This window comes from Tinamus guttatus, unplaced genomic scaffold (assembly GCF_059628265.1).
Source record: "Tinamus guttatus ecotype Peru unplaced genomic scaffold, ASM5962826v1 Tinamus_guttatus_pri_ptg000056l, whole genome shotgun sequence".
Lineage (NCBI taxonomy): Eukaryota > Metazoa > Chordata > Aves > Tinamiformes > Tinamidae > Tinamus > Tinamus guttatus.
In genome coordinates, this window is record NW_028288590.1 from 1546632 (window position 1) to 1569006 (window position 22375).

Below are 22375 nucleotides of genomic sequence, written 5' to 3' on the forward strand. Positions count from 1 at the left end.
GCTATTTTAGAACATATATTTTAAGCCATCAATAAGGCTTTGTGAAAAATAGCTTTCAATGTTCCAAGCATCTAGGTACTAGGTTTTGAAACCTAGTGAAAACTTTCAAAATGCAGAAATTACCAGGGAAATCAACTCTGTTTCACCAGATTGTTTGAGTGGTTGTGGTAAGTAATGTGCTAGATCATAAAGATAATCAAGATAAAAAGAATTATTGAAAAGAAGTATCAAAAAGTCCTGTCTTTGTAGAACTTGAGACAGGGAAAGGATAGCTCGGGACTCTCCTCTCCCTCTCCCTCTCCCTCTCTCTCTTTCTCTCCCTCTCTCTCTCTCTGTCCCTCTCCCTCTCTCTCTCCTCCTCTTGAAAGCATGATCCAGCCTGGCTTGTTGCATTTAGAGGGAGAAAACTATGTGCTTTGTAGTGTGATAAAATTTTACCAACCTGAACCTTTCACCGGATCAGCTCAATGTTTCTGTTAAAATAATCTGTGTTAAGCAAGTGTAATGCATAACAAGGACAAAGGAGCATGTCAGATTTCAGTTTCTTAAGGAAAAATGCATTCTGATTTTAGCTATATTTTCTTATTTAGTCCAACGCATAATCAAAAGACATTTAATTTTGGATCCGGCGCTTTTGATACGGGCCAGCTGTCATTAAAACAGTGAAGGTTTTTGTTTGTTTGTTTGTTTTTGACCATTGTGAGAGATAGACCAGGCTGTAAAACACTGCAGCTTCTGGACTTTCTTAATGTTGACAAATTATGGACTGGTGTCTCCACTAGGTCAGCGCTTTTGAAGTGGGAGCTGTTTCTCTTGGAAAGCTGCAGAAGGTGCTGTTGCGCTGTGAGGCTAATACGAAGTCCCAGTATTGGTACTGTGATAAAGTCATTGTCAGGGAAGCCGAGAAGAACTTGGAATATGTTTTCTGTTGTGAAAGGTAGTACAAACCATTCAATATTACTAATTATAAGATATATTTTATATCTTAGGTACCATTAGGGTTTATATCTTTGCAATAACTGCATTATACTGATAATGTTCTAAATATGATTTTCCCAGGAAAAGACAAATTTGGATTATTTTGCAATTTTATAATGCCTACAGAATGTGTTGCTCCAGAATAAATTACTTGAGTTAGTAGTGGTCATACGTCCACTTGTATCAAAGGTCAAAATGCGTATACTGTGACATTACTAGAGTGTACAATGTATATGGAGTGGTGCTCTAAGGGTGACTTACTTCTTCAAGAGCAGAAGATAAAGCACACAAAAATGTTCTCAGTTAAAATGGAATTCTAACACAGCAGAATTGCATCATCAGGCTTTTCTATGTTTAGAAAACTATGTTAATCTCGTGCTCGGAGTTCCCAGTTCTACAGTCTGTCTATTGGGTAAGTGCATCACTCCAGTAAAATCGAGGACATGTAGAGATACAATGTGACTAAGTGACAGGGCTCAAAAAAAAAAAAAAAAAAAGTATGATGCCTCGTTATTTGTGTTTTTTTTTTTTAATGAATTTGTTATGTAACCTCACACAACCTCTTGAAACTCCCCATGCCACATCATTAAAAAAAAAAAAAAAAAAAAAAAGAAGTTGCTTACTCACCTTTATCAAATTATCTTTCCTTAATCACTACCATGAGTTTGTATACTAGTAGTGACATGGAGGAATTCTTGGTGTGGATTTAGATACAGGTTGGTTGCTGCTGCTAGTTGTTATTTCTACTTTTTCTAAAAATAAATAAATAAATAAAAATAAAAAAACACATATATGTAGTTAGTTTCCTGCCAGGAAGTTTGACAGTAGTTCAGGCAAGCTGGCTATCTTGAGCAGGAATTTCATTGCTATATCACATTTATCTTCCAGTGGTTAACAAAGCTTAGAAAGAATGCATGACAGTCCATGTGCTGTATTAATTCTGTAATAATTAATACACTAGGTGCTGATCAGCAAGAATTATTCAGTGACAGAGACTATGAAGAAGAAACAGTTTTTTTCATTGACATCTTTTGCCACTAAAAAAGGGTTAAAATAGGTTGGAGAGGATAAGTGAGGAGGAGCTTTCATAGGTCCAGAATGTAAAGGTGAAATATTGTGCTCTACTTCAAGGAGAGAAAAAAAATATTCTTCAGAAATTCAATATATTTATCTTTAGCTTTATATTTTTAATTATACACTGATATTTTCTGATCCAGTGCATAAACAAAATATTATATTTTTTATCAGCCATTCAAGAAAATATCAGCATTTTGTCTGACTTAATAGAAATCTGATGTTAGTTCCTGAGAATCTAAATACTCTGACTAGATTTTGATTCAACAGACTGGTATTTTTCAGCATTTATGACTGCAGAATATATTTGCATAATAAGACTTTAGCGGAAGAGTGATAAAAATAAGTTGTCTAGTAAGACAAGATTTATTTCATAAGGCTTACTTATGTGCTCATATGAATGAGCCTGTTAATGTTTTTAAGACAAAATACAGCATGTACACAAATTCTGTCAATATTTATGTGATCTAACTTGCACATGCATATAAATTTTCACTGATCTAGGATTTCTTAGCCTATAAGGATTTAGCTATAATATAGTAATACACAGCATTAAGTTACGGTTTTTTATAGTAATTTTAATCTGAGAAGTTTCTCCTTTGGAATATGGAAGGAAGAGAATATGTTTTTTAAAAAGGACAACTAAAAAGCAGTGCTATCCTCTTTCTCTTTTTTTTTTTTTTTTTTTTTTTTTCCCATTATCAACTTTAGAAAACAGTCACAGCACCCTCTTTTCTTGTTTTAAAGACTGCATTTCTTTTTCTTGGAAATAAAATTGCTAGAATATTTACCAAGTATAGCATTAACCTTGCTCCCAAGGGTGTCGCTGCTAATAATTTCTGGTTAAACTCTGAGCCTGTTCTCTCTGGGACAGATCCCTTCTCTCATTTGCCAGGATCGTCCTGTGCTTTGGTGCGTATTTTTCATGTGGTGCTGGTGGGGAATGGCCAAAATGAACCACCATGAGACCAAATCCTGGTACTGTCTTGGGAAGAGACTTCAGAAAGTGAACACTTGTGCCTAAACTACACTGCAGTAGTAGTCTAAGAGATGGGCTACTTTGTGCCTTATATACTGCCTGAAAAGCAGAACCTGATGTCTGAATTGGAGGGTGAAGGTGACATCGTTAGAAAAGATGGAAAAGTTATGTATGCCACTGGACATCAAATCTAACCAAAATTTTTCTTAATTTATACTGTTCAGTCTCAGTAATCTACCCCCATTTGTAAGTGGAAAAAGTAAGGACAGAATTTGTTTTTCATTCTGAAATTTGAAGTTAAGAAACAGAGCAAAGATACATACAAAGTAGCGCTCAATCAATGAATATGGTAGTGACACACGATTATGCTTATGATTATGCATAAATATGTTTATGCAACTCTCATATTTGTACTAATAGAATGCCTTTGTTGGATCAGATTCTTAATTTGTCCTTTAACATTTATCAAATTATATACTAAAGACCTTAGAGTTTCTTTGCTATTATACATATTCAATATAAAAGTAAGGTGTGGATCATTCAGGTATATGATAATATGGTAGCATAAAAATTAATTCTCATCTTCTTTCTTATTTTCTTTCTTATTCTTAGATGGCTTCCATTTATGTCCCAAGGTGTAATTCATTCAGAAATTGAGCTGTACCCTCAAGGTAAGGATTATTGTTACGTTAAGTCAAATCTGTAATTTTTTTTTTCTCTGATGAAATCTGAGCTGGATTCATACCTTCCAACATATGAGGTAAACTTTTTTCTGATTTCTTTTTACATTTCTGAGACACTATGTTTTGTGTTTGCATTGTATGGGTAAGGCCTAGGGAGAAAATGTATAAGGAAGTGTTAGTATTACAGAATGGTGCTTCGGGTCTTTTCTCCAATCTTTTCTTTAATGTTAAAGAATAGATCTGTTATTAACTACAGTTTTTTTGTTTATTTGTTTCAGAATTTCAAATAAACTCACAGCTGCAAATGCAAGAAGAAGCAAATGGTAAATGACGCTATAGTTTTCTTTCTTTAAGGAAGAGATTTTCTTTCAGAACTGACTGCTTTACACATTTGTTGCCATTTGTATTTATTTTTTAAAGTACTAATTACATCATATTACTTGAATATTTAGGTAAACTTGGAACCTTATATTTTAATTTAAACAATAAATCACTTTATTTAAATTTTCTTCTTATTCTGCTATTTTTCTTTCCAATAATATTCTCCCCTTTGGCTTGAAAATTGATAGCTTTTTTCTTGTAATTATTGGTTATTTATCTTAATTTCAATTTTTAGTCAACAAATTATATCATGATTCTTTCTCTCAAGTGATATATATATATTAGTTCTTACCATTAGTTTTTCATTTTCCACTTTACCTGTGATTTCATATTTGTTCAACTTGATTTTTCCTGGTCCTTGCAACCAGTGAAAATTAAATTACATATCTTAGTAATACATAATATTTTCTCAGCGGTTAGGAGTGCTTTATTCACTAGGTTGAGCAATACTTTAGAGGCTGTCGGGAGGAAGATTGAATATCTTAATTCAGAATTTACTGTATCAAGCAAGATATCCACTGAGACTTCAAAACCTGGTTTTAAACAATGTCCCCATAGGAAATTGTTAATTATAAACTTTGTATCCAATTATTTTACAAATTATATTCAAATCTCATTCTATTCTTGTAAACTTTATTTTGAGTGACAAGTCCCTTTGCCCTCACTCCTTTCTGTGCCTTGTCCATTCATTTTCTGTCTGTTCATCATTCTCTGTGACAGAACTGTTCTGCATTTCTCATTTTCACAAGCCCAGAAATCCTCCTTTACATAGTTCCAATGAGCATGGTTAGTCCTTTCTGCACTTACACAGCTGGAACTTTTCATTGCATCATTTTAGCTCCTTCTATCTGGATATGCCATAAAAAATGCAACAGATAAAAATTTTCCCATAAACCTAAAAAAGGTTGACAAAGAGGGAAAGAGAGAGAGAGAGACAGTAAACTAAGTGCATGCCAGTGTTCAATTGGCTTTTACCTCAGACCATCTAGTCCTTGTAATGAACATTTTGATCACAGCACTCTCATCCTGACCCTAGGAGACAGAAATGTGCTCATTCAGAAATATATCTGAATTGTTTGCAAAATAGAATTCTCTTCTGGGCAGTAGAAATTTCTAGTGTAGTGTTTCTGATGTTCTAGAAAGGTCTAGATTTCTAGAACATCCTTTGAGTTAAGTTACCATTTTTCTGATATCCTGGAGGCCATTCATTGTGTTAGATTGCACCTTTCCTCCATGTATGCTTATGGAATATCACCTAATTACACTTTTTTTTTTTTCCCCTGTTCATTTCTCCTGTAGATATGCAGCCTTGTTGCCATTAAGGAAGTATTGGTCTTTCACCAATTCCAGAGTGAATACTAGCTTTCTATGGCAAAGAGAATATGACCAATGTGTTGCTACTACTTAGTGTTCCACGAGGATTTTTGGCATCAAGAAGGAACTTTTAAGATCCTTCTCCTATTTCGATGTTGTCCTTCAAATAGAAAGCTTTCTGTTTCCAGAAGAAAAAAGCCACCAAATCAGTAGAGGAATGAAAAAAATTCTTTTTATCATGTTTTTGAGGAAGTTTGGCTCCATTTTGAATCTGAGAATTGTATTTTGCATGCCAATTGTTAGCACACACAGCCTTTGAAGGCAAGAGTACCAACCAGTTGTTTTAAACCTGCGTAAATTAAAAGAAAAGAGACTTAGCCTAATAGAATAGGAAAGTCTATCCAAACCACTTGAGGTACTATAAACCAGGCAATGTACAAGCCAACCAAAAATATATTTTGGCTGTTTTAAAATGGATATTTGCTTCCCAAAGAATGTTGAGTTTTTCATTGGACTAGAGGAATGGTGTGCCTTGTTTTATTCTTTGTATCATTCTTCATGAGTTTTTATGCACTGAGCATTATTTTCTAGCCAAAGATTTCCAGCTGTTTCTTTTTTTTTGGTTTGATGGGGGTTTTTTGTTTGTTTGTTTGTTTTGTTTTTTTCTTTTGTTTGTTTGTTTGTTTTCTTTTGTAGCTATGTTCCCTTTGCGGGCAGAATTACCCCTATCTGTTGCTGACTTTGACTCCACCTTCTGCTATTCTACCATTCTAATTAACACTGATCTTTACGCAACTTGTCAGTAGAGTTCCTTCATCAAGAAAATGTGTCTACAGATAAAACCATGAGAGTGGAAATCAAGAACCAATCAGACCTCGAACATTTGGAAAACAGGAGATAAAATTTTCTGCACCACTACAGTCCTAGTGGGACGAATAGTTAAGGGATAATGAGGCTGGCCCAAAATAAATACTTTTGTCATACATCAGATTTAATTTGTGCAGACATTACTAGACAGCTTTCTATGTGCATGCAATCCCAGCTTTTTAGATGGATAAATGCATCTTCCAATTACAAATATTTTTTTCAACTGAGATTTGCATTAAGCTTCTTTCAGCTATTCAGATAACTTATATGCATTGTATGGGAACAGAGATGACATTTTAGTGTCAGGGAAGCTTTATATAAATTGATTTTCTTAAGATTTTCTTCTTGTGGCAGAATTTTCTCCAACACCATGTTTTTTTCATGATAATCTCAATGTCATGTCTCCATCTAAGCAAACAGAGCCCTTGTAGACATCACATAATAACATTAATGTAATGTTAAAACTGTAAAATTAAGAGAAAATTTTCTTAGTTGTGTTGTTCTGATTGTGTTGTTTTTCCTGTCTCATTTCTGTTTTAGAGATGTAATTAATCCAGTCTGGAGGATGATTCTTTTTTTTATTTATGATGTTTCCAGGAATGTCACTAGGGCCTGTGGTCATTTTTCCTGCTTTACAGGTTTAGCAGGTTTGCAGGATATTAAAGTCATGCTCTATCTAAGAAGAATTTGGAAGATTTGGTATTTAGCCAGTCTTATGTGGCCTTTGCCAGCACTCTTACTTTTTAGGTACATAGTAGTTGCTGTTTCAAGGCTAAACAATGCCTTTTTTTTCTATTATCTGCGTAAGTTGCTGTGTCTCAGTTACAGCAATAGAAGAGTTTTGATTTGATTTTTATTTTTCAGAAGGAGAGTGGAAGATTACTGTGGTCACTGGGGATTTTGAAACAGCTGGAACAACAGCAACAGTGTCCCTTTATGCGTATGGAGAAAACAAAGCTTCTGGTCCTATTATTTTGGGGTCTGGGAAACACCAGCTGTTTAATCCCAACAGTGCTGACACTTTTAAGGTATAGTATGAAGAATTTAAGATATATGCAAAATAGCTTTTCTCAAAAGTGGATAATCGTTATAATAAAGAGAACTCAAAGCAATATGAATGTAAAAGGATTTGGATTTTCTTTCACTTCATGAAGCATTTCTGAGGGAGTGCCAGAATTTTATGACAGTGAAATTCGAATTAGAGGAGTATTTAAAATTACACAGAAGCAAATATGTCTTTCAGAATCTGCCTTGTATGGCTGAGGTTCTACTAAAAAAATTTTTCTTTGTCTGTTCTTTCTTCTGCTGATACTAACTAAATAGTCCTAGCTATGGCCTGGAAGAGTCAAATCACTCCTCTTTGGCGAGCTCAGGGAATCTAGACTGTTTTCTGAGAAATGCTTCAGAAGCATGGTATTTCCCAGCACTTCTCCTAGCTCCTGTTGTTCCTGTAAGTTTCTTCAATTCTTTTAGCTCTTCAGGATGTTGCAATCATTGAGGCTAAGGAATGTAATTTAGAATGAAATTATTCATAGATAATAAACAAATGATGGAGAATTACTGGCAGATATGACAGAGGAAGTTTCTTTGTGTTATTTTATTTTGGTTTTCCAATTCAGAGTATAAACTTACCCATGGAATTTCGTGAAGTGCACCTTATGTTTCATTGCATCATGTGGTGAATTTATATGTAGAAACTTGTCATTTTTTTCATTTTGGTTTCTTTCAGTTTAAATAAAATCATCAACTGTTTTAAATAATCTATGCATTAATAATTGACACTCTTCCCTTTAGAAACTGCCTTGTTAGAATTTGTCATGTTTTTCACTGCACGTCTTTCATTCTTGTACTCTGCATTCATATTCATTGTTTCCTCAATCAAAAATGAAATGTCTAAAATAAAACGAGAAGCAATGGGGGAAAAATGGCATTCTAAAAATAGGTTGAAACAAAGCCATTTTCATGTCTTTCCTCTAGTTGTCAAAATAAAAGCCTTTAATGAGCTCAGTGAGATTTTCTTGCAAAGTGAGGTTACAAAAGTGACCACAAGCACCAAAATGGCGTTTTTATAGCCTTTTATGTCCAAAAACAGTTGGACAAAACTTTGAGCAACCCAGGCTTTTCGACAGATATGCTTAAGGCAGCCTAAAATGGCCATCACACTGACTTTAACTCTACTTGAAACTATCCATCTCTCTACCATCTCTCTACTAAGTATATTCAATAACCACTTGAACCTCATTCCTTACTGAGATAAATAGCAGTAGTATGTAAAACTGTCTCCATCAATTATAGGCTGTGCATGAAGCAAAATTTAGCCAATTTCAATAAAAACATGTAAAAGGACCTTAAGTTCATCGCCAACCTTGAAGGAAAAAGCAAATTAACTTATCTTCAAGAAATGAGTGTGAATGGGCATGATACTACTTGTTCTGTAATTTTTCAGCCTGGAGTACTATATACTTCCATTTTTCCCTCGTAAGGTAGGGAGACCTTGTGAGAATTTTAGGTCCCTTTACTCAATTTCAGGTATATTTTTTCAGCTGTTTTTCTGTAAAAACTTTTTCTACTTGATGACAACAGAAGTCCAAAATGGAAACATTAAAAACAAAAACAACAAAAAAACCTGTATCTCTCTTGGGTCTCTCCTCGCATCCAGGTATGCGGTCTGTTTAGTCCACCTTGATAGGCTTTGGGATTTTTTTTTTGTTTGTTTTTTTCTGACTTTGGTGTCCTTTATTAAGACTACATTTTTATCTCTGCTATCTGTCCATACTGTGGACTCAAATGCATTTTATATCTTCACTTATGAGCTCTTGCCTGCTTTCTCCTCAGCCATTTTCTAGCCTATTCACATTCTTATGCCTTCCATCACCTCAGTATATGAGAATTTTTCAGAATCAAGTAGTGTGGCTAATGTGTGTGGCTTGTTTTCTCTAGCCTTGCTCTTAAAATCAGTCTATTGGCTACCTATTGTTTGGGCTACCAAACCCAAAGAGTACTGATATTTAGCATTGCCAACAGGTCAAAGGAGGTGATCCTTCTGCTCTACTCAGATCTGGTGGAGCCATACTTGGAGCACTGTGTCCGGTTCTGGGCTCCCAGGGTAAGATAGACATGGAACTAGTGGATTAAGTCCACTGAAGGGCTATTCAGTGAGAGACTGAAGCATCTTTCATATGAGAATATTCTGAAATAGCTGGGATTGTTCAGGATTGTTTAGCCTGCAGAAGAGAAGGCTGAGGCGGGAATGTGCAGAAGAGTGGGGAGAGTGTAAAGAGGATGGGCCCAGACTCATTTCAGTGGTGCCAAGTGACAGAACAAGAAGCAGTGGGCACAAATTGAAACACAGGAAGCTCTATCTGAATGTAAAGAAACCTTTTTTACTGTGAGGGTGACTTATCACCAGAACAGGTTGCCCAGTGAGTTTGTAGAGCCTCCGTTCATCAGAGATACTCCCAAGCCATCTGAGCAGGGTCCTGGGCAATATGGTCTAGCTGCCGGCGCAGAGGGGTTGGACTAGCTGATCTCCATAGGTCCCTTCCAAACTCAGCCATTCTGTAATTATGTGGCCCTGTGGAAATAATATACATTTTATACAGTGTAGGGATCATAATGCTTATGCTAGGCAAGGTGAGATCAGGATGCTTTGCATTGAAACAGAAGATGATAAAGGTGATGGCCTTTACTTGTTATGGACGTGTTACGGACAAATCCTTGACAGCCCTTTAAAAGCTCCACCTTCAGAAAAAATGATTTTCACTGGGAACTGTAGGGCATTTCTTACTACAAGGCATGTTGAATCTGTTTCTCAACCCAGATATATTTAAGTTGATGGCATTGAATACCACAGAATCACAGAAAAGTTGAGGCTGGAAGAAATGTCTGGAGATTGTCTAGTCTAAACCCCCTGCTCAAAGCTGGGTCCTCTAGAGAAGGTTGCTGAGGACATTGTCCAATTAGATTTTGAATATGTCCACAGATATTATCCCAGTTGTCTGGGCAAAATGTTCCACTGTTTGACAATCTTCACCAAAAATAATATTTTTAATGATGTTTAAGTGGAATATCTTATATTTCTGTTCGTATGCATTGCCTCTTGTCCATTCAATGGATATCACTGAAAAGCATCCTGCTCCATCTTTACTCCCCTTCTCTTGCCCAAACTAGACACACAACACACCAATTCTGAGTAGAGGGGAATAATCATCACCTTTGACCTGATAGGTACCCTCTTCCTAAAGCAGCCAGGATATTTATAAAGAAACCAGGCTTTCTCTACATCAAGAAGATGTAAACAAAGGTACTTGAGTCTTTAGGAAGCTAGAGCAGAAAGTGAGTAGTTCAGATATGCTCACACTAATCTGCATTGTCATGGAGAAACACTGTAGCAGTGACTGTTAGAATTTTTTTCTTTTTCTTTTTCCTGTTCCTTTTCCTTTTCTTCTTTTTCTTTTTCTTTTTCTTTTTCTTTTTCTTTTTCTTTTTCTTTTTCTTTTTCTTTTTCTTTTTCTTTTTCTTTTTCTTTTTCTTTTTCTTTTTCTTTTTCTTTTTCTTTTTCTTTTTCTTTTTCTTTTTCCTTTTCTTCTTCTTTTCCTTTTCCTTTTCCTTTTCCTTTTCCTTTTCCTTTTCCTTTTTCTTTTTCTTTTTCCTTTTCTTTTTCTTGTTCTTGTTTTTGTTCTTTTTCTTTTTCTTTTCCTTTTTTTCTTTTCCTTTTTCTTTTCCTTTTCCTTTTCCTTTTCCTTTTCCTTTTTCTTTTTCTTTTTCTTTTTCTTTTTCTTTTTCTTTTTCTTTTTCTTTTTCTTTTTCCTTTTCTTCTTCTTTTCCTTTTCCTTTTCCTTTTCCTTTTCCTTTTCCTTTTTCTTTTCCTTTTCCTTTTTCTTTTCCTTTTCCTTTTTCTTTTTCTTTTTCTTTTTCTTTTTCTTTTCCTTTTTTTCTTTTCCTTTTTCTTTTCCTTTTCCTTTTTCTTTTCCTTTTCCTTTTTCTTTTTCTTTTTCTTTTTCTTTTTCTTTTTCTTTTTCTTTTTCTTTTTCTTTTTCTTTTTCTTTTTCTTTTTCTTTTTCTTTTTCTTTTTCTTTTGCCTTTTCTTTTTCTTTTTCTTTTTCTTTTTCTTTTTCTTTTTCTTTTTCTTTTTCTTTTTCTTTTTCTTTTTCTTTTTCTTTTTCTTTTTCTTTTTCTTTTTCTTTTTCTTTTTCTTTTTCTTTTTCTTTTTCTTTTCCTTTTCCTTTTTCTTTTTCTTTTTCTTTTTTTCTTTTCAGTGCATATTTATCACTCATGTCTGAATGATAAATACAGCTGGATAACCACAAAAATGACAGAGGCCAGAGGCCACTGGGTCTCTGTGACTTGCCAAGTTGTTACAGAATCACCTCATCAAATGGAGAGTGGATCAGCAATCTAATCCTGATCCTAGGTTATGAACAGAGATGACCACCTCGTATGTACCTTTTCTTAAATGAATCCTCATTTAGACACATAATAACACTTTGAAGTGTTACTCCATGTGCAGCAACATAATCTTTCTTACAATGCATCAGTTCTTCATGTGTAAGTTGTTCGTGTCCTAACACAGAATCATTCTGTTAGTCTGATGTACATATATGTGGTGAAGGCTAAGCAGAGCTTATTTTTTTTTTACATGGCTTGGCCTTTGCTGAGCTTTATTACAACCTAGGCTGGTTTGTATTCTGGTTAAAATCCTGGGGTAGACGGTGTTTTTAATTCCTTCCAGAACTTTAGTATTATTATTGTTATTTTTTTCTATTATTTGTGGAAAAAACAAGCTGTACGCTGGTATTCTTAGTTATCATATAGCAGTGTGACATTTCCTTTTCCTAAGTAAACTGGTAACTGTATTTTGGTATTTTACATCCATTTTAATAAATATTAGTTTGTTGTTATAATGTGGGAAGGTAAAGTGAGTAGGGCTATTGAAACATCTGTAAGATAAAAGGAAGTCAGGTGAACTGGAAAAGAAAGTGTTTAAGTGTCACTGTACAATGTGCACTATTTATATATCCAGATTATTTTTTTGACAAAGAGTATGAAGGTGGAAAAAATGTCGATTTTTTTTTTGTTAAATTTACTTCTTAACATGACCATATCCTTGTATTTCAAGAGACTGTTAAGTTTTGATGGGAATTCCTGCAACATGACTTAATGGGTAACTGTGCCAAGTTCACTGGCCACAATTCAAGAACTGGCTAAGTTCAGACATCTGGAAAATACAAGCATCATGGGTGGACCCTGGGTGCTTTGCTGGTACATTAGGTATGATATTTTTGGCAGTGTTTGCCAGCTGTGTGCTCAAATGTAGAAATATCTTCTGCTTCCAAAGATTTATCTAGTCTCTTCATATGTCAGACATTGAACTAATGTAGTCCATGATTTTGTTACTGTTGGGAAATCTACTGCAGCACATGACTTTTCTGAAATTCTGTTGATGAGATTGCCTTACATAAAATTCATAACTATCTGTTAAGCATAGCCTCTGGCAGTTGCCTTAGACCCTGGCATTTCAGTATAGCTGCTCCTGAAGAGTAGTTTTCAGTGTAGTTACTCCTGATGTATCCAAATGATTTTCATACTAGCCTGAGTTTATTTCAAAGAAATTGCAGGGTACTTTCTGTACAACAGAAAAGCATCTGTATCTTCCTTCCTCTGCTACATAAAAGAGAAGTGGAGTCATTATATATATTGCCTATCTGTCCTTTTACTGATATATTTTTCCACTAAACAGTCTTGTTAAACTAAAGAGCTCTCTCTTCACTTTTCACTTAAACATCTCAAGTACATGAAAATATGTCATATTGACTTCACTGAAAATATCATATTTGTGCTAGGGACTGGAAAAAGTATTTGCCTAGCTTATTTACAAACAAATTTAAAATTTAGTCCTTGTATCCTATTCAAGATGAATTTCTTGCTAATAAATCTGGATTCCAATTTAGGAACATATTGTAAAATATGAGCTTTGTTAAACTTCAATTTCAAAAAATATGAGCAAGTTTTGTAATGCACAGGTTAGTGAAAATGTTACCATTGCCTTCAGTATGAGGAGAATGAGTCCTCTGCTTGTGCAAGTGGCAAATAATAGTGATGCAAAACGCATAGTTGTTTAGCCTGTTCAGCAGGCTAAATTTGATTAAATTGTGATGCAAATATTGATATTCACCTTTTGAAATGGTGCCCATTCTTTATATAATATGTATTGATACCAATACTATAAAATGTTATGAGCGTTCATACTGATACGTATTTATTGCTTGTAGTGGCAAAGAAAAATGATGAAAAAATGGAATTCCTACTGTCATTGTATCACAATGATATAATTAAGGCTAATAAGTGTTGACAGACTATCTCACATAAGTAAGGTCTGTATAAGGTCAAACTGCCCATCCTTTTGAGACTCTCTCTCGCAGAATATGACACAATTCAAACCAGAAAGCTAACACATAAGACAGGGTTTCACAGTCAACTGACAGATGAACTCTAAATGGTGATTTAAGTACTGTGTAAAACTTTATGCTATGAAGAGCAGGAAGTTAGTGCTTGTCAGAATATGCTCTAATAGGCAAGCCCGAAGAAGATCAGCATATCTGACAGGTTTGATTTCTAGATCCCATTACCTAAATGAGATATCTGTGTTTCTACACCCTTGTTCGTTAACTCCGCAGGAGTTTAGATCTTGTTTATGACCTATGCATGGCTGGCATAAGCCACATCAGAATCACAAATTCTTTCTCCAGAAACGTTAACATTTAAATTGTATGATAACCATTATTTTATAGCCAGATACAAATTCTACTGTATGCAAGCAGAAGAAGTTCGGAGGGGGGGGGGTGGCGCAGTTTAAAACAAATTTTTGTGTTTTTATAAGTTGACCTTTGAACGCTCAATGGTACTTTGACCTTATGCTTTGTATGAGAAATTCTTGCCGTCTGATGATTTTGCCAGCTCTTTTTTTTTTTTTTTTCCTGGAGATTGGCAAAGATTAAGCTCAAGCTGCTAGTTTTGCCGCAACACTTCAGTGCTCACCAGAACAAGTATGCCTTGAGAAGCAGGATTGATTAGTCTAAAAGACTGTTGTGCTAACTCAGGTGTAATGTTGCTAGGACTCTAGCAAGTTTGTTTAGGGCCACAGACATATCCTGAATAAATAATTATTCCATCTCTGTGCTTCCTTGATATTTGAGAAGTTTGAGGGCCTTGCAACATCTGATTACAATGTAGAGGAGGAGTGTCTTTATTGTCTCTGTTCTTTGATAGATTAACAACATACTCGCTGAGCAAACTGTTGCTATTCTTCCCTTCTTGTGCCTGTATAACTTCCACTAGTGTCAACAGAAATTGCATAGCCATATCAAAGAGATACTAGACAGCTGTAATGACATCACATTATCCCTGAGCAAAAGCACTAACATTGCTGTTAGCTGAGAGAATTATGATCCATTATTTTCAGCCTGCCAATCAAGGGATGGGGAATCACAATGTACCTTGAAACAGACAGAATATTTTAGAAAAATAAAAGAACAGATTTTTGACTTTTGTCTTCTCTCTGAAAATCTTGAAGTTTATGAACAAAGCTTTGCAGTGTCCCTGTGAGAGATGGGTAAGTGTTGTCCTTGTAAAATTAAAAAAGTAAAGCACAGAGGGCTGGTGTGATGTTTCTCGGGATACCTGAAGCTAGGCTAGGAATAGAACATAGTAGCCTAATTTCCAGACTTGTGCTTTAGTCATGGGACCCTTCCTTTCTTCTCTGCATTGTCATTTATCACATTTCTGTCAGAAAGGTTAGTTCCATATAAAACTGAATATTACTTTTGCAGCCATGGTGCCATAATAGAAAATAGCTAAGTTTTTTTCTAAGCAGCTTGTTTACTAGAGCAACAAAGTCAAGTTTGCTCTGCAACAGTTTGCAGAATGTTCTGGGCACAAAAGTAGATTTATAAATGCCAGTTTTTGTCCAAGTCATGCAGAAGTTCAAGATGATGTAGTCAATACTGGAAATGAAGGAGCAACCTCAACATATAGTGCTTATCCTGGCAGAAGAATATTGTTGTGAGAAGATTTTCATTTGCATTTCACTGCAAGAGCAAAATATGACATACATTTGACAGGATGCCAATTGGCAAAAAGTATCATGTTAGTAAGTCAATACCACTCACAGATCAATGTGATATCTGATATGACAGCAAGATAAATTGTTTCAACTTCCAAATATACAACAGGAGCTGAAACTAAATCTGCAATGCTCTTATATGTCTTCTAAAAGATCACATACAACTGATTTGCTCTTTGCCATTGACATCATTGATACATTGCCTTAATTTCTACCAAAGATGGACATGATTTTTTGGCATGAAAAATTCCTTAAAGCATTTGTCAGGAACCATTATTAAGCATGTTTTTTAGTTCAGTAGTGTTTTTCAGAATTTTTTAAAGGGACTTTCAGACTCACAAATATACCATGGTCTTTAACTGCCCTATCTCCTGCATAAGTTATGTTCACAAAATCTAGTAATTTGTGAATATAGCATGAAATGATGCCTTCTACTCTTCATCCCTACTAGTCAAGTACATATGACTTGACACTTTGGAGAAATAGGCAGTTAACACACGAGCATAACTTTTAATTTGTTCATATTGTTGCCTCTGTTAGAGTGTAAGTATTATGGAGGGATAGAGGACATAGAAAAGACACAAACACGGGAAATTTGTGAGATGTTAACCCGAACTTCACAGAATCTAACTGAACTGTTTGCAACTAGGAATATCTTCCAGAGAAACTTAACAGCCTGGACAGATCATCTATTCTGCACTGATTTTTCCTGAAACTTTTTAATCAAGTTTGAATGATTGCTATGTTCCTTATCCAGTAACAGGAAGACCCAGCATTGTGATGAATGTGTTTCATCATTTTCTTCTGCTATTTCAAATTGTTTCTTCATGTTTTCATTCCTTGATCATTTATGCCATATCTGTTTATTTTTGTGTGCTGTTCTTTCCAATGTACCAGTGCTCTACCAAACATCAGCTACAGCACTGAAACTCTTTGTTGATCAACTTAGAAATATATCTGCCATTTTAGATTTCCTCCTGAACAAGAACTTTAGCATACCCTATATGCGATTAATATAATTAAGAAGATATGTCTTCACTTTTTAGCATATAATCAGACATAACTGTTGTCCTCATACATAAGAAAAAACTATTTTACTAGCCACCCCACAGAACTGTCCTACAGAGAAAAAGAACATTAATTTTATGTGAAAATTTCCCAGTGCAAATTTGCACTTGCAAAAAACAGTGAGGGGAAAGCTCTTACTGTTCAGATTTATTAATATTACTTTCCAGAGCAAACACAAATTTTAGTTAATTTTTTTTCATCATTATGGCTCTGTTTCCTTGTTTTTTTTTTTGTTGTTTGTTTGTTTGTTTTTTGTTTTTGATGATAAGCAGTAGTAAATTGGTATAATGGTATAAGATGATCAACTGTTTTTGTTCTTTTATTCACTATGATTTTTCCTCTGTACCATGAGCCATCAAACCCATTACTGAACATGAGAGTGTAGAAAGTAGTTAACCTCACTTTTATGTTTAGGTTCCTGTCATCAGCATTGCTCAGGAAACTTCTGCAGACTGAAATGAAGTGGTTCTTCTTTCAGGGCTGCAGTATTCGAAGTGATATAGTCATGTTTTATTGTTTAAATTTGCTGCAGTGTGGCGTCAGCACTTCAGAAACAGTTAACCCTGACACTAATGCACATAGAAATAGAAGACAAAGAGAAAAGTGGGCCGCAGCAGACTGATAAGTGGCAGGAATAGTTAATGGAGTGCTGCTGATGGTAACTGTATAGGCTGCAAAATATATTGCTTCATGCGGCTCTAACTGAAAAAACTTCTGTTTGTTAAAGTATTTGTACAGAAATACTGGTTTACACCACTGCTCTACAGTCTGGATTCTGTCAAGAGAGCTAAAACCAAACTGAATTGTTTGAGCCCTTTAACCATTTTGGATGACACAATACTGAAGTCAATTAAATTATTCTTGCAGACTGTTTCATATGCCTCAGTATGATTGCTCTGAAATTTGTTGTATATTAAAGCTTCATTTTCTTAAGAGCAGAACTCTTGATTACATGTAGTTACATGCTTAGCTTGCACACATGGTGAAAGGAGATTGCTGAAATATTACGTTAGAAATTATTAAACCTTTTTTTTTTTTTCATTGCAGATTAATCTTAGGGATCTTGGGCAGCTATATAAAATTCGCATTGGCCATGACAACACTGGAGATGATCCTGGATGGTACCTGGAGGAAGTCAGACTTCAAAGAGTAGTCCCTCTTTCTGATCAGGAGATTTGTCTCCCCGTAGAGAGTTGGCTTGCTGAAGACAAGGATGATGGGGACACGTGGAGAGAAGTGGCAATTAAAAATCCCACAAAGGAGCTTTTGCCATGTATGTACTGAGTATTTTAGATCACATAGTCACTAGTCATGTCCTGTGAGCATATGACAGCTTTTCATGCTTCTTCCAGATAAGAACTTCCCAGAAACCAGCAGAAACATAAACCATCCCTTCCACTACAAGCAGCTTTCTACTTCCACAGAGATGGGAAGTGTTCATTTTACTACGTTCCTTTCTTCCCTACAACGCCCATAGCTGTGACCAAGCTATCCTTCCCCTCTAACTCTGAAAATAACCCTAAATCATTGGCAAATATTTTAGAGCAAGTAGCCTGTACACATGTAGCAGGAAGCTGTGATATCAAGGTATGTCAAGTGACAAGCAGTTCTTTATAACAAGCTTACACACATGTTTTCTAAATCAGACTTGAATCACAGCTATAAACATGGAAACAGCTAAATACAGAGTGGCACTATTGAGACCTCAAAAGCTTGATGATGACAGTCTGTGCTCTTCAAGTAAAGCAAGAAATAGGCCATATCAAGTAATTCTTTTAAAAGCCCTGGGCTTCTACAAAGGAACCTGGAGACCACATAATCTTTTAGCACATTTAACACAATAGGGTTTTTTTTACAGAATTCTCTTGATATTAACAGGACAGCAATGATGCAGCTGGTAGATACTGTCTGGTAGTGGCAGATCTTATCTGTGCTATCATTCAGGCAAACTGTATTGAATAGAACGTAGTGAGTATTGCAGGAACAATTCAACATACAAAAGGGACATCATGCACTTAGTAACAACCAAATCATTTCACAAGAAAAGAACAAACAAGTGAAAAACTTCAAGATAATATAATTTTCTCAATGAGTCATCAATACTGGTAATGAGATGTTTTTGTACGGGTTTTAAGGCCGGAAAGGACGAGTGACTTCCACTGTTACAAAGGCCATAAAATACTTAGAAACACATATGTGCCAGTCTACTTCCCTCCTCTGCATTCTTTTTCTTATTCCATAGAACATTTAGTGAATTTAATCAGGGAAAACCAGACCCTATGATTAACATATGCCATAGTACCACCACTGAGTTCGTCCAGTGGCATAAATATCACATATCTGTGCAACAGAAAAATAGCGCAGAAGCCAATTAAGTTGTCTCAGCAATTAATTCATCATAAAGAACTCAAATCAGCATTATATAGTCAGAAATACCTTAAATAGAAAAGTACTAATATTCTCATAGGTACACTCCATTTGCTTGGTTGCAAATAATGGAGCAAGGTAAAATGCAGTAAAAAATCAAGTAAGTGATATCAAAGCCTGAGAATATTTGAAAAATAGCATATTTATTTAGTTTTTTTTATGGTGCATCTACTGTATCTTTCTTTGCTTTGGAAGGGGCATTATCTTTTTTAAAATATACTTCTCGATGTTTTAAGAAAATATACATTATAATGGATTTGGGAATTTTCTGAAATTGTAACCTTATTGCTACAAATTAAATATTGATTTTAGGCTAATTTAAATAGAAAAATCATTAAAAACTGTGCAAGACCTCCCAAGGCTTTCCCATTTAGCTTCTCATGAACAAGCAAATGAAACATTATCCATTTGCATTTCGCTTGTAAAGAGTAATTGCTGTATGTACTGGACAAACCACATCAAATCAGTTTCTCCAGCAGAACAAATGATGTATTACTTATTACTTAATGACAATCAGAAATGACTTGTTAATTTGTCTGCTGTACTTTCAATTCAATCTAGTATCTTCTAGAGGCATTCAATTATAAAAGTGATTTGCAGAAACTTTAAACAAAATGAACAAATATAAGATAAACTCAGGATGCCTTGTTTTTTTTTTTACTGCTGTTCTTTGACAATATATAACCCTAATTCTCCCTCAGAAGAAAGAGTAACTTTTCCCTTATCCTGCTTTTCCCTTTCTGCATCCAAAAACTATACACCTCCAAAAAATCCTGACACCTTGGAGGCATTTTTTGGTTCCTTACCTTCTTTCTCTTTTCTAGTTTAATTCTCTTCTTCAAATCTTAAGTGATTTCCTGATTATAACATTTGTATTTAACATCCTCTCTGAAATCCTTTCTTTTCTATCCAAACATATCGCCTTGTCAATTTTCCCTATTTTTTCTGACTGTTTGTGTAGCCACTTCAAGAAGCTGACAATTATATGGTATCCTGTCTAAAGTTATATTTCTCTTGCATATACCTCCTCTTAACTAAAATTCGAAAATAATGATTACGTTACCCTTCAGTGGACTTTGAAAAAACTAACACTGGGACAATAATTTATACTAAGTCAGCAAAAATAAAATGTCTTTTTCTTATTCTCTGTGATAAATTCTTTAATACTGTTAGGATTATTTTATTCTTCTCCCCAAACATATCACCTTGGGCTTACATCTAAAGCAGCCTGCAGTGCTTGCTCAGTGTTTATGTTTTCCAAAGGAAAGTGCCATAGGTCATTGAAGTCTGTGTGTTCCTCCTCAGAAGGACATATGCTTTGCTCGCAGATCAGAGCCAAAATAACTCTTGACCAGTTGACCAGTGAACAGGAATAAATCAAATGCTCTGTTTTGGAAACCCTGACTCACGTTCCCATGAAAATGAATCCAGAAAAAAAAAGAAAAGAAAAGGTTCTTTATTTACATATTAGGCCATTAGGTGCCCTTAGGTTTCTTCATAAGCAACAAGCACATTTTTTTTCTCTCTCATTTTTTTTAAATAGCTCATGTACTCATGCTACCAATAGATACCAGAAGCTGGGAATGGGGCTTAAAAACAGCATCAAATATTCTAAGTCATGAAACAGAGAAGATAAAATCTTAAGAGTTAGCAGTAGTAAGTTTTTGTGGACTGAGAAAGTCCAAATTTGGTGCTTGTATAGCAGATTCTACTCAATGAATCATATAATATATCTGATATTAGGCACCTATGCCATATTGTAGCTTAATTATTACATTACTTTAATGATTGTATTTCAAGGGCCTTTTAGTATCCTCCCACCTTTACCGGAGAACATTTTACCTCCTTTGTTCCAACTGTTTGATCTACGTACTCAATTCCAGAGTCTTCTATTTGATTATAGAGCTTATCTAAAGTTTCCCTTTTAGCAACTTGAAGATTTCAATCATTTATTTTCCAAAAGGTCATTTTCTTTTCTAGTGAGCGCTATAGCTGAGTTCTTTCCCCAGACATTCTCTATTAATTAATCTTTTTATATCCTTTATCGCAGTTATTGCCTTTTTCAAGACCTTTCTTCAATTACTTTGATGAGCCTGACATTAGATAGAGCAGCCTTGACTAGATCTAACAAGTCCCTCTCAGAATGTTGAAAAAAAAAATTCCTGACTTCTGCTCAGTGTTTGGTTTTATAATGTATTTTCCAATATTCCCTTTCATTTTTTTTCTTAAACTATGGGCCTACTTCTCTTCTTTGTCACCCCAGTTGTCAGCTAGTGTATTGTCACTAAATCAGTATAGTAAAATGAAATTACCACTGCAACCTGGAGGATTAGACCATTGGGATCTAATTCTCAAAGTTTTATGATTGTTTTTCCTTATTGCAGTGAAACATTGCCATTGCAGACATAGGCATTGCGGGCTTTAAAACAGATTTGTTTCTCAAAGGAAACAAAACAAGAGACACAGAGATGGAAGTTACTTTCTAGTGTCTTTTTGTTTTGCTGGATACTCACTTTTTTTCTTTTTTCCATGAACAAGAAGCTGCAAAGCTACAATCAGGCAAATTTCTTTTATGACGACTCTTGCTACCTCAGCTGTGCGTTTAGCTGGCTTCATCTTCCAGACTTGGTTGCATCTGTCTCCTGTGCTTATCTAACTACTGGGATAACTTGTCCTGTCTGCTACAGGGTGTCGTGCATCCTCCTGTCCTTGTAATTTAAGCAAGTCATAGCTCAGGAGCCAGTAACACAAGCATCTTTTATAGTTGTTCATCAACCTAAAGAAACTGCTTGAAAAAGTTTGACAAAATTGGATACACTCATGTTAGTCTGTCCATTTGCATAGAAAAGGCTTAATATACAAAATCTGTTTAATGGATGTTAATAAGAACGTCCAAGCATTTCGTCACAATGGCATGTCCTAAATACACATATACAGAGTGGTTTGGAGTATATTTTCCTGCTTAACTTATATAACTTAACATAAGTTAACATATGTTAACTTAACATATATAAAGGCTAAGGAAAATGAACATTCCATTTACTATCTCAGTATAACCGTATAACCATCTAATTCACAGAGTGTGTGTGATAATGTGTACAACAACAACAAAAAAAGAAGAAATACAAATTGGTCCTTTTCTTTAGACCATCCCTTTTTAAATAATACACATTGTGTGTAGTTTAAATAAATGTAAGGTCTAACATTCTCCAGATGGTGAGAGAGGTATAGATACATGTACATTTTTCTGCTTCAGACTGAATTATTTAGGCTTGTAACAATAGGAAGATTTAGACCATTATCATCACTTTGGTTACCACAGAGATGCACAGCATTACAAAAACAATTGTAATTTATTTATCTGTTAATATGCTTTTGTAGTGTTATATTTTTCTTCTACTCTGTTCTGGTGCATCTTGCACATAATCTATTTGGCTTGATCCCTCCAGCAATGAAATAATTTCTTGATATTCTCTTTTTGCA

General features: G+C 34.8%; 1 protein-coding gene across 1 annotated transcript in view; it reads left to right on the top strand.

The window, feature by feature from the left end:
• The window catches only part of LOC104575099 (RP1 axonemal microtubule associated), a 166632-nt gene that overhangs the window by 53482 nt on the left and 90775 nt on the right, over positions 1 to 22375 (top strand). Inside the window, exons 21-25 of the mRNA XM_088540133.1 lie at positions 783 to 937; positions 3644 to 3702; positions 3993 to 4037; positions 7141 to 7304; positions 17513 to 17738. Coding sequence (XP_088396259.1) covers positions 783 to 937; positions 3644 to 3702; positions 3993 to 4037; positions 7141 to 7304; positions 17513 to 17738 — 649 coding nt within the window. The remainder of the gene's footprint in view (positions 1 to 782; positions 938 to 3643; positions 3703 to 3992; positions 4038 to 7140; positions 7305 to 17512; positions 17739 to 22375) is intronic.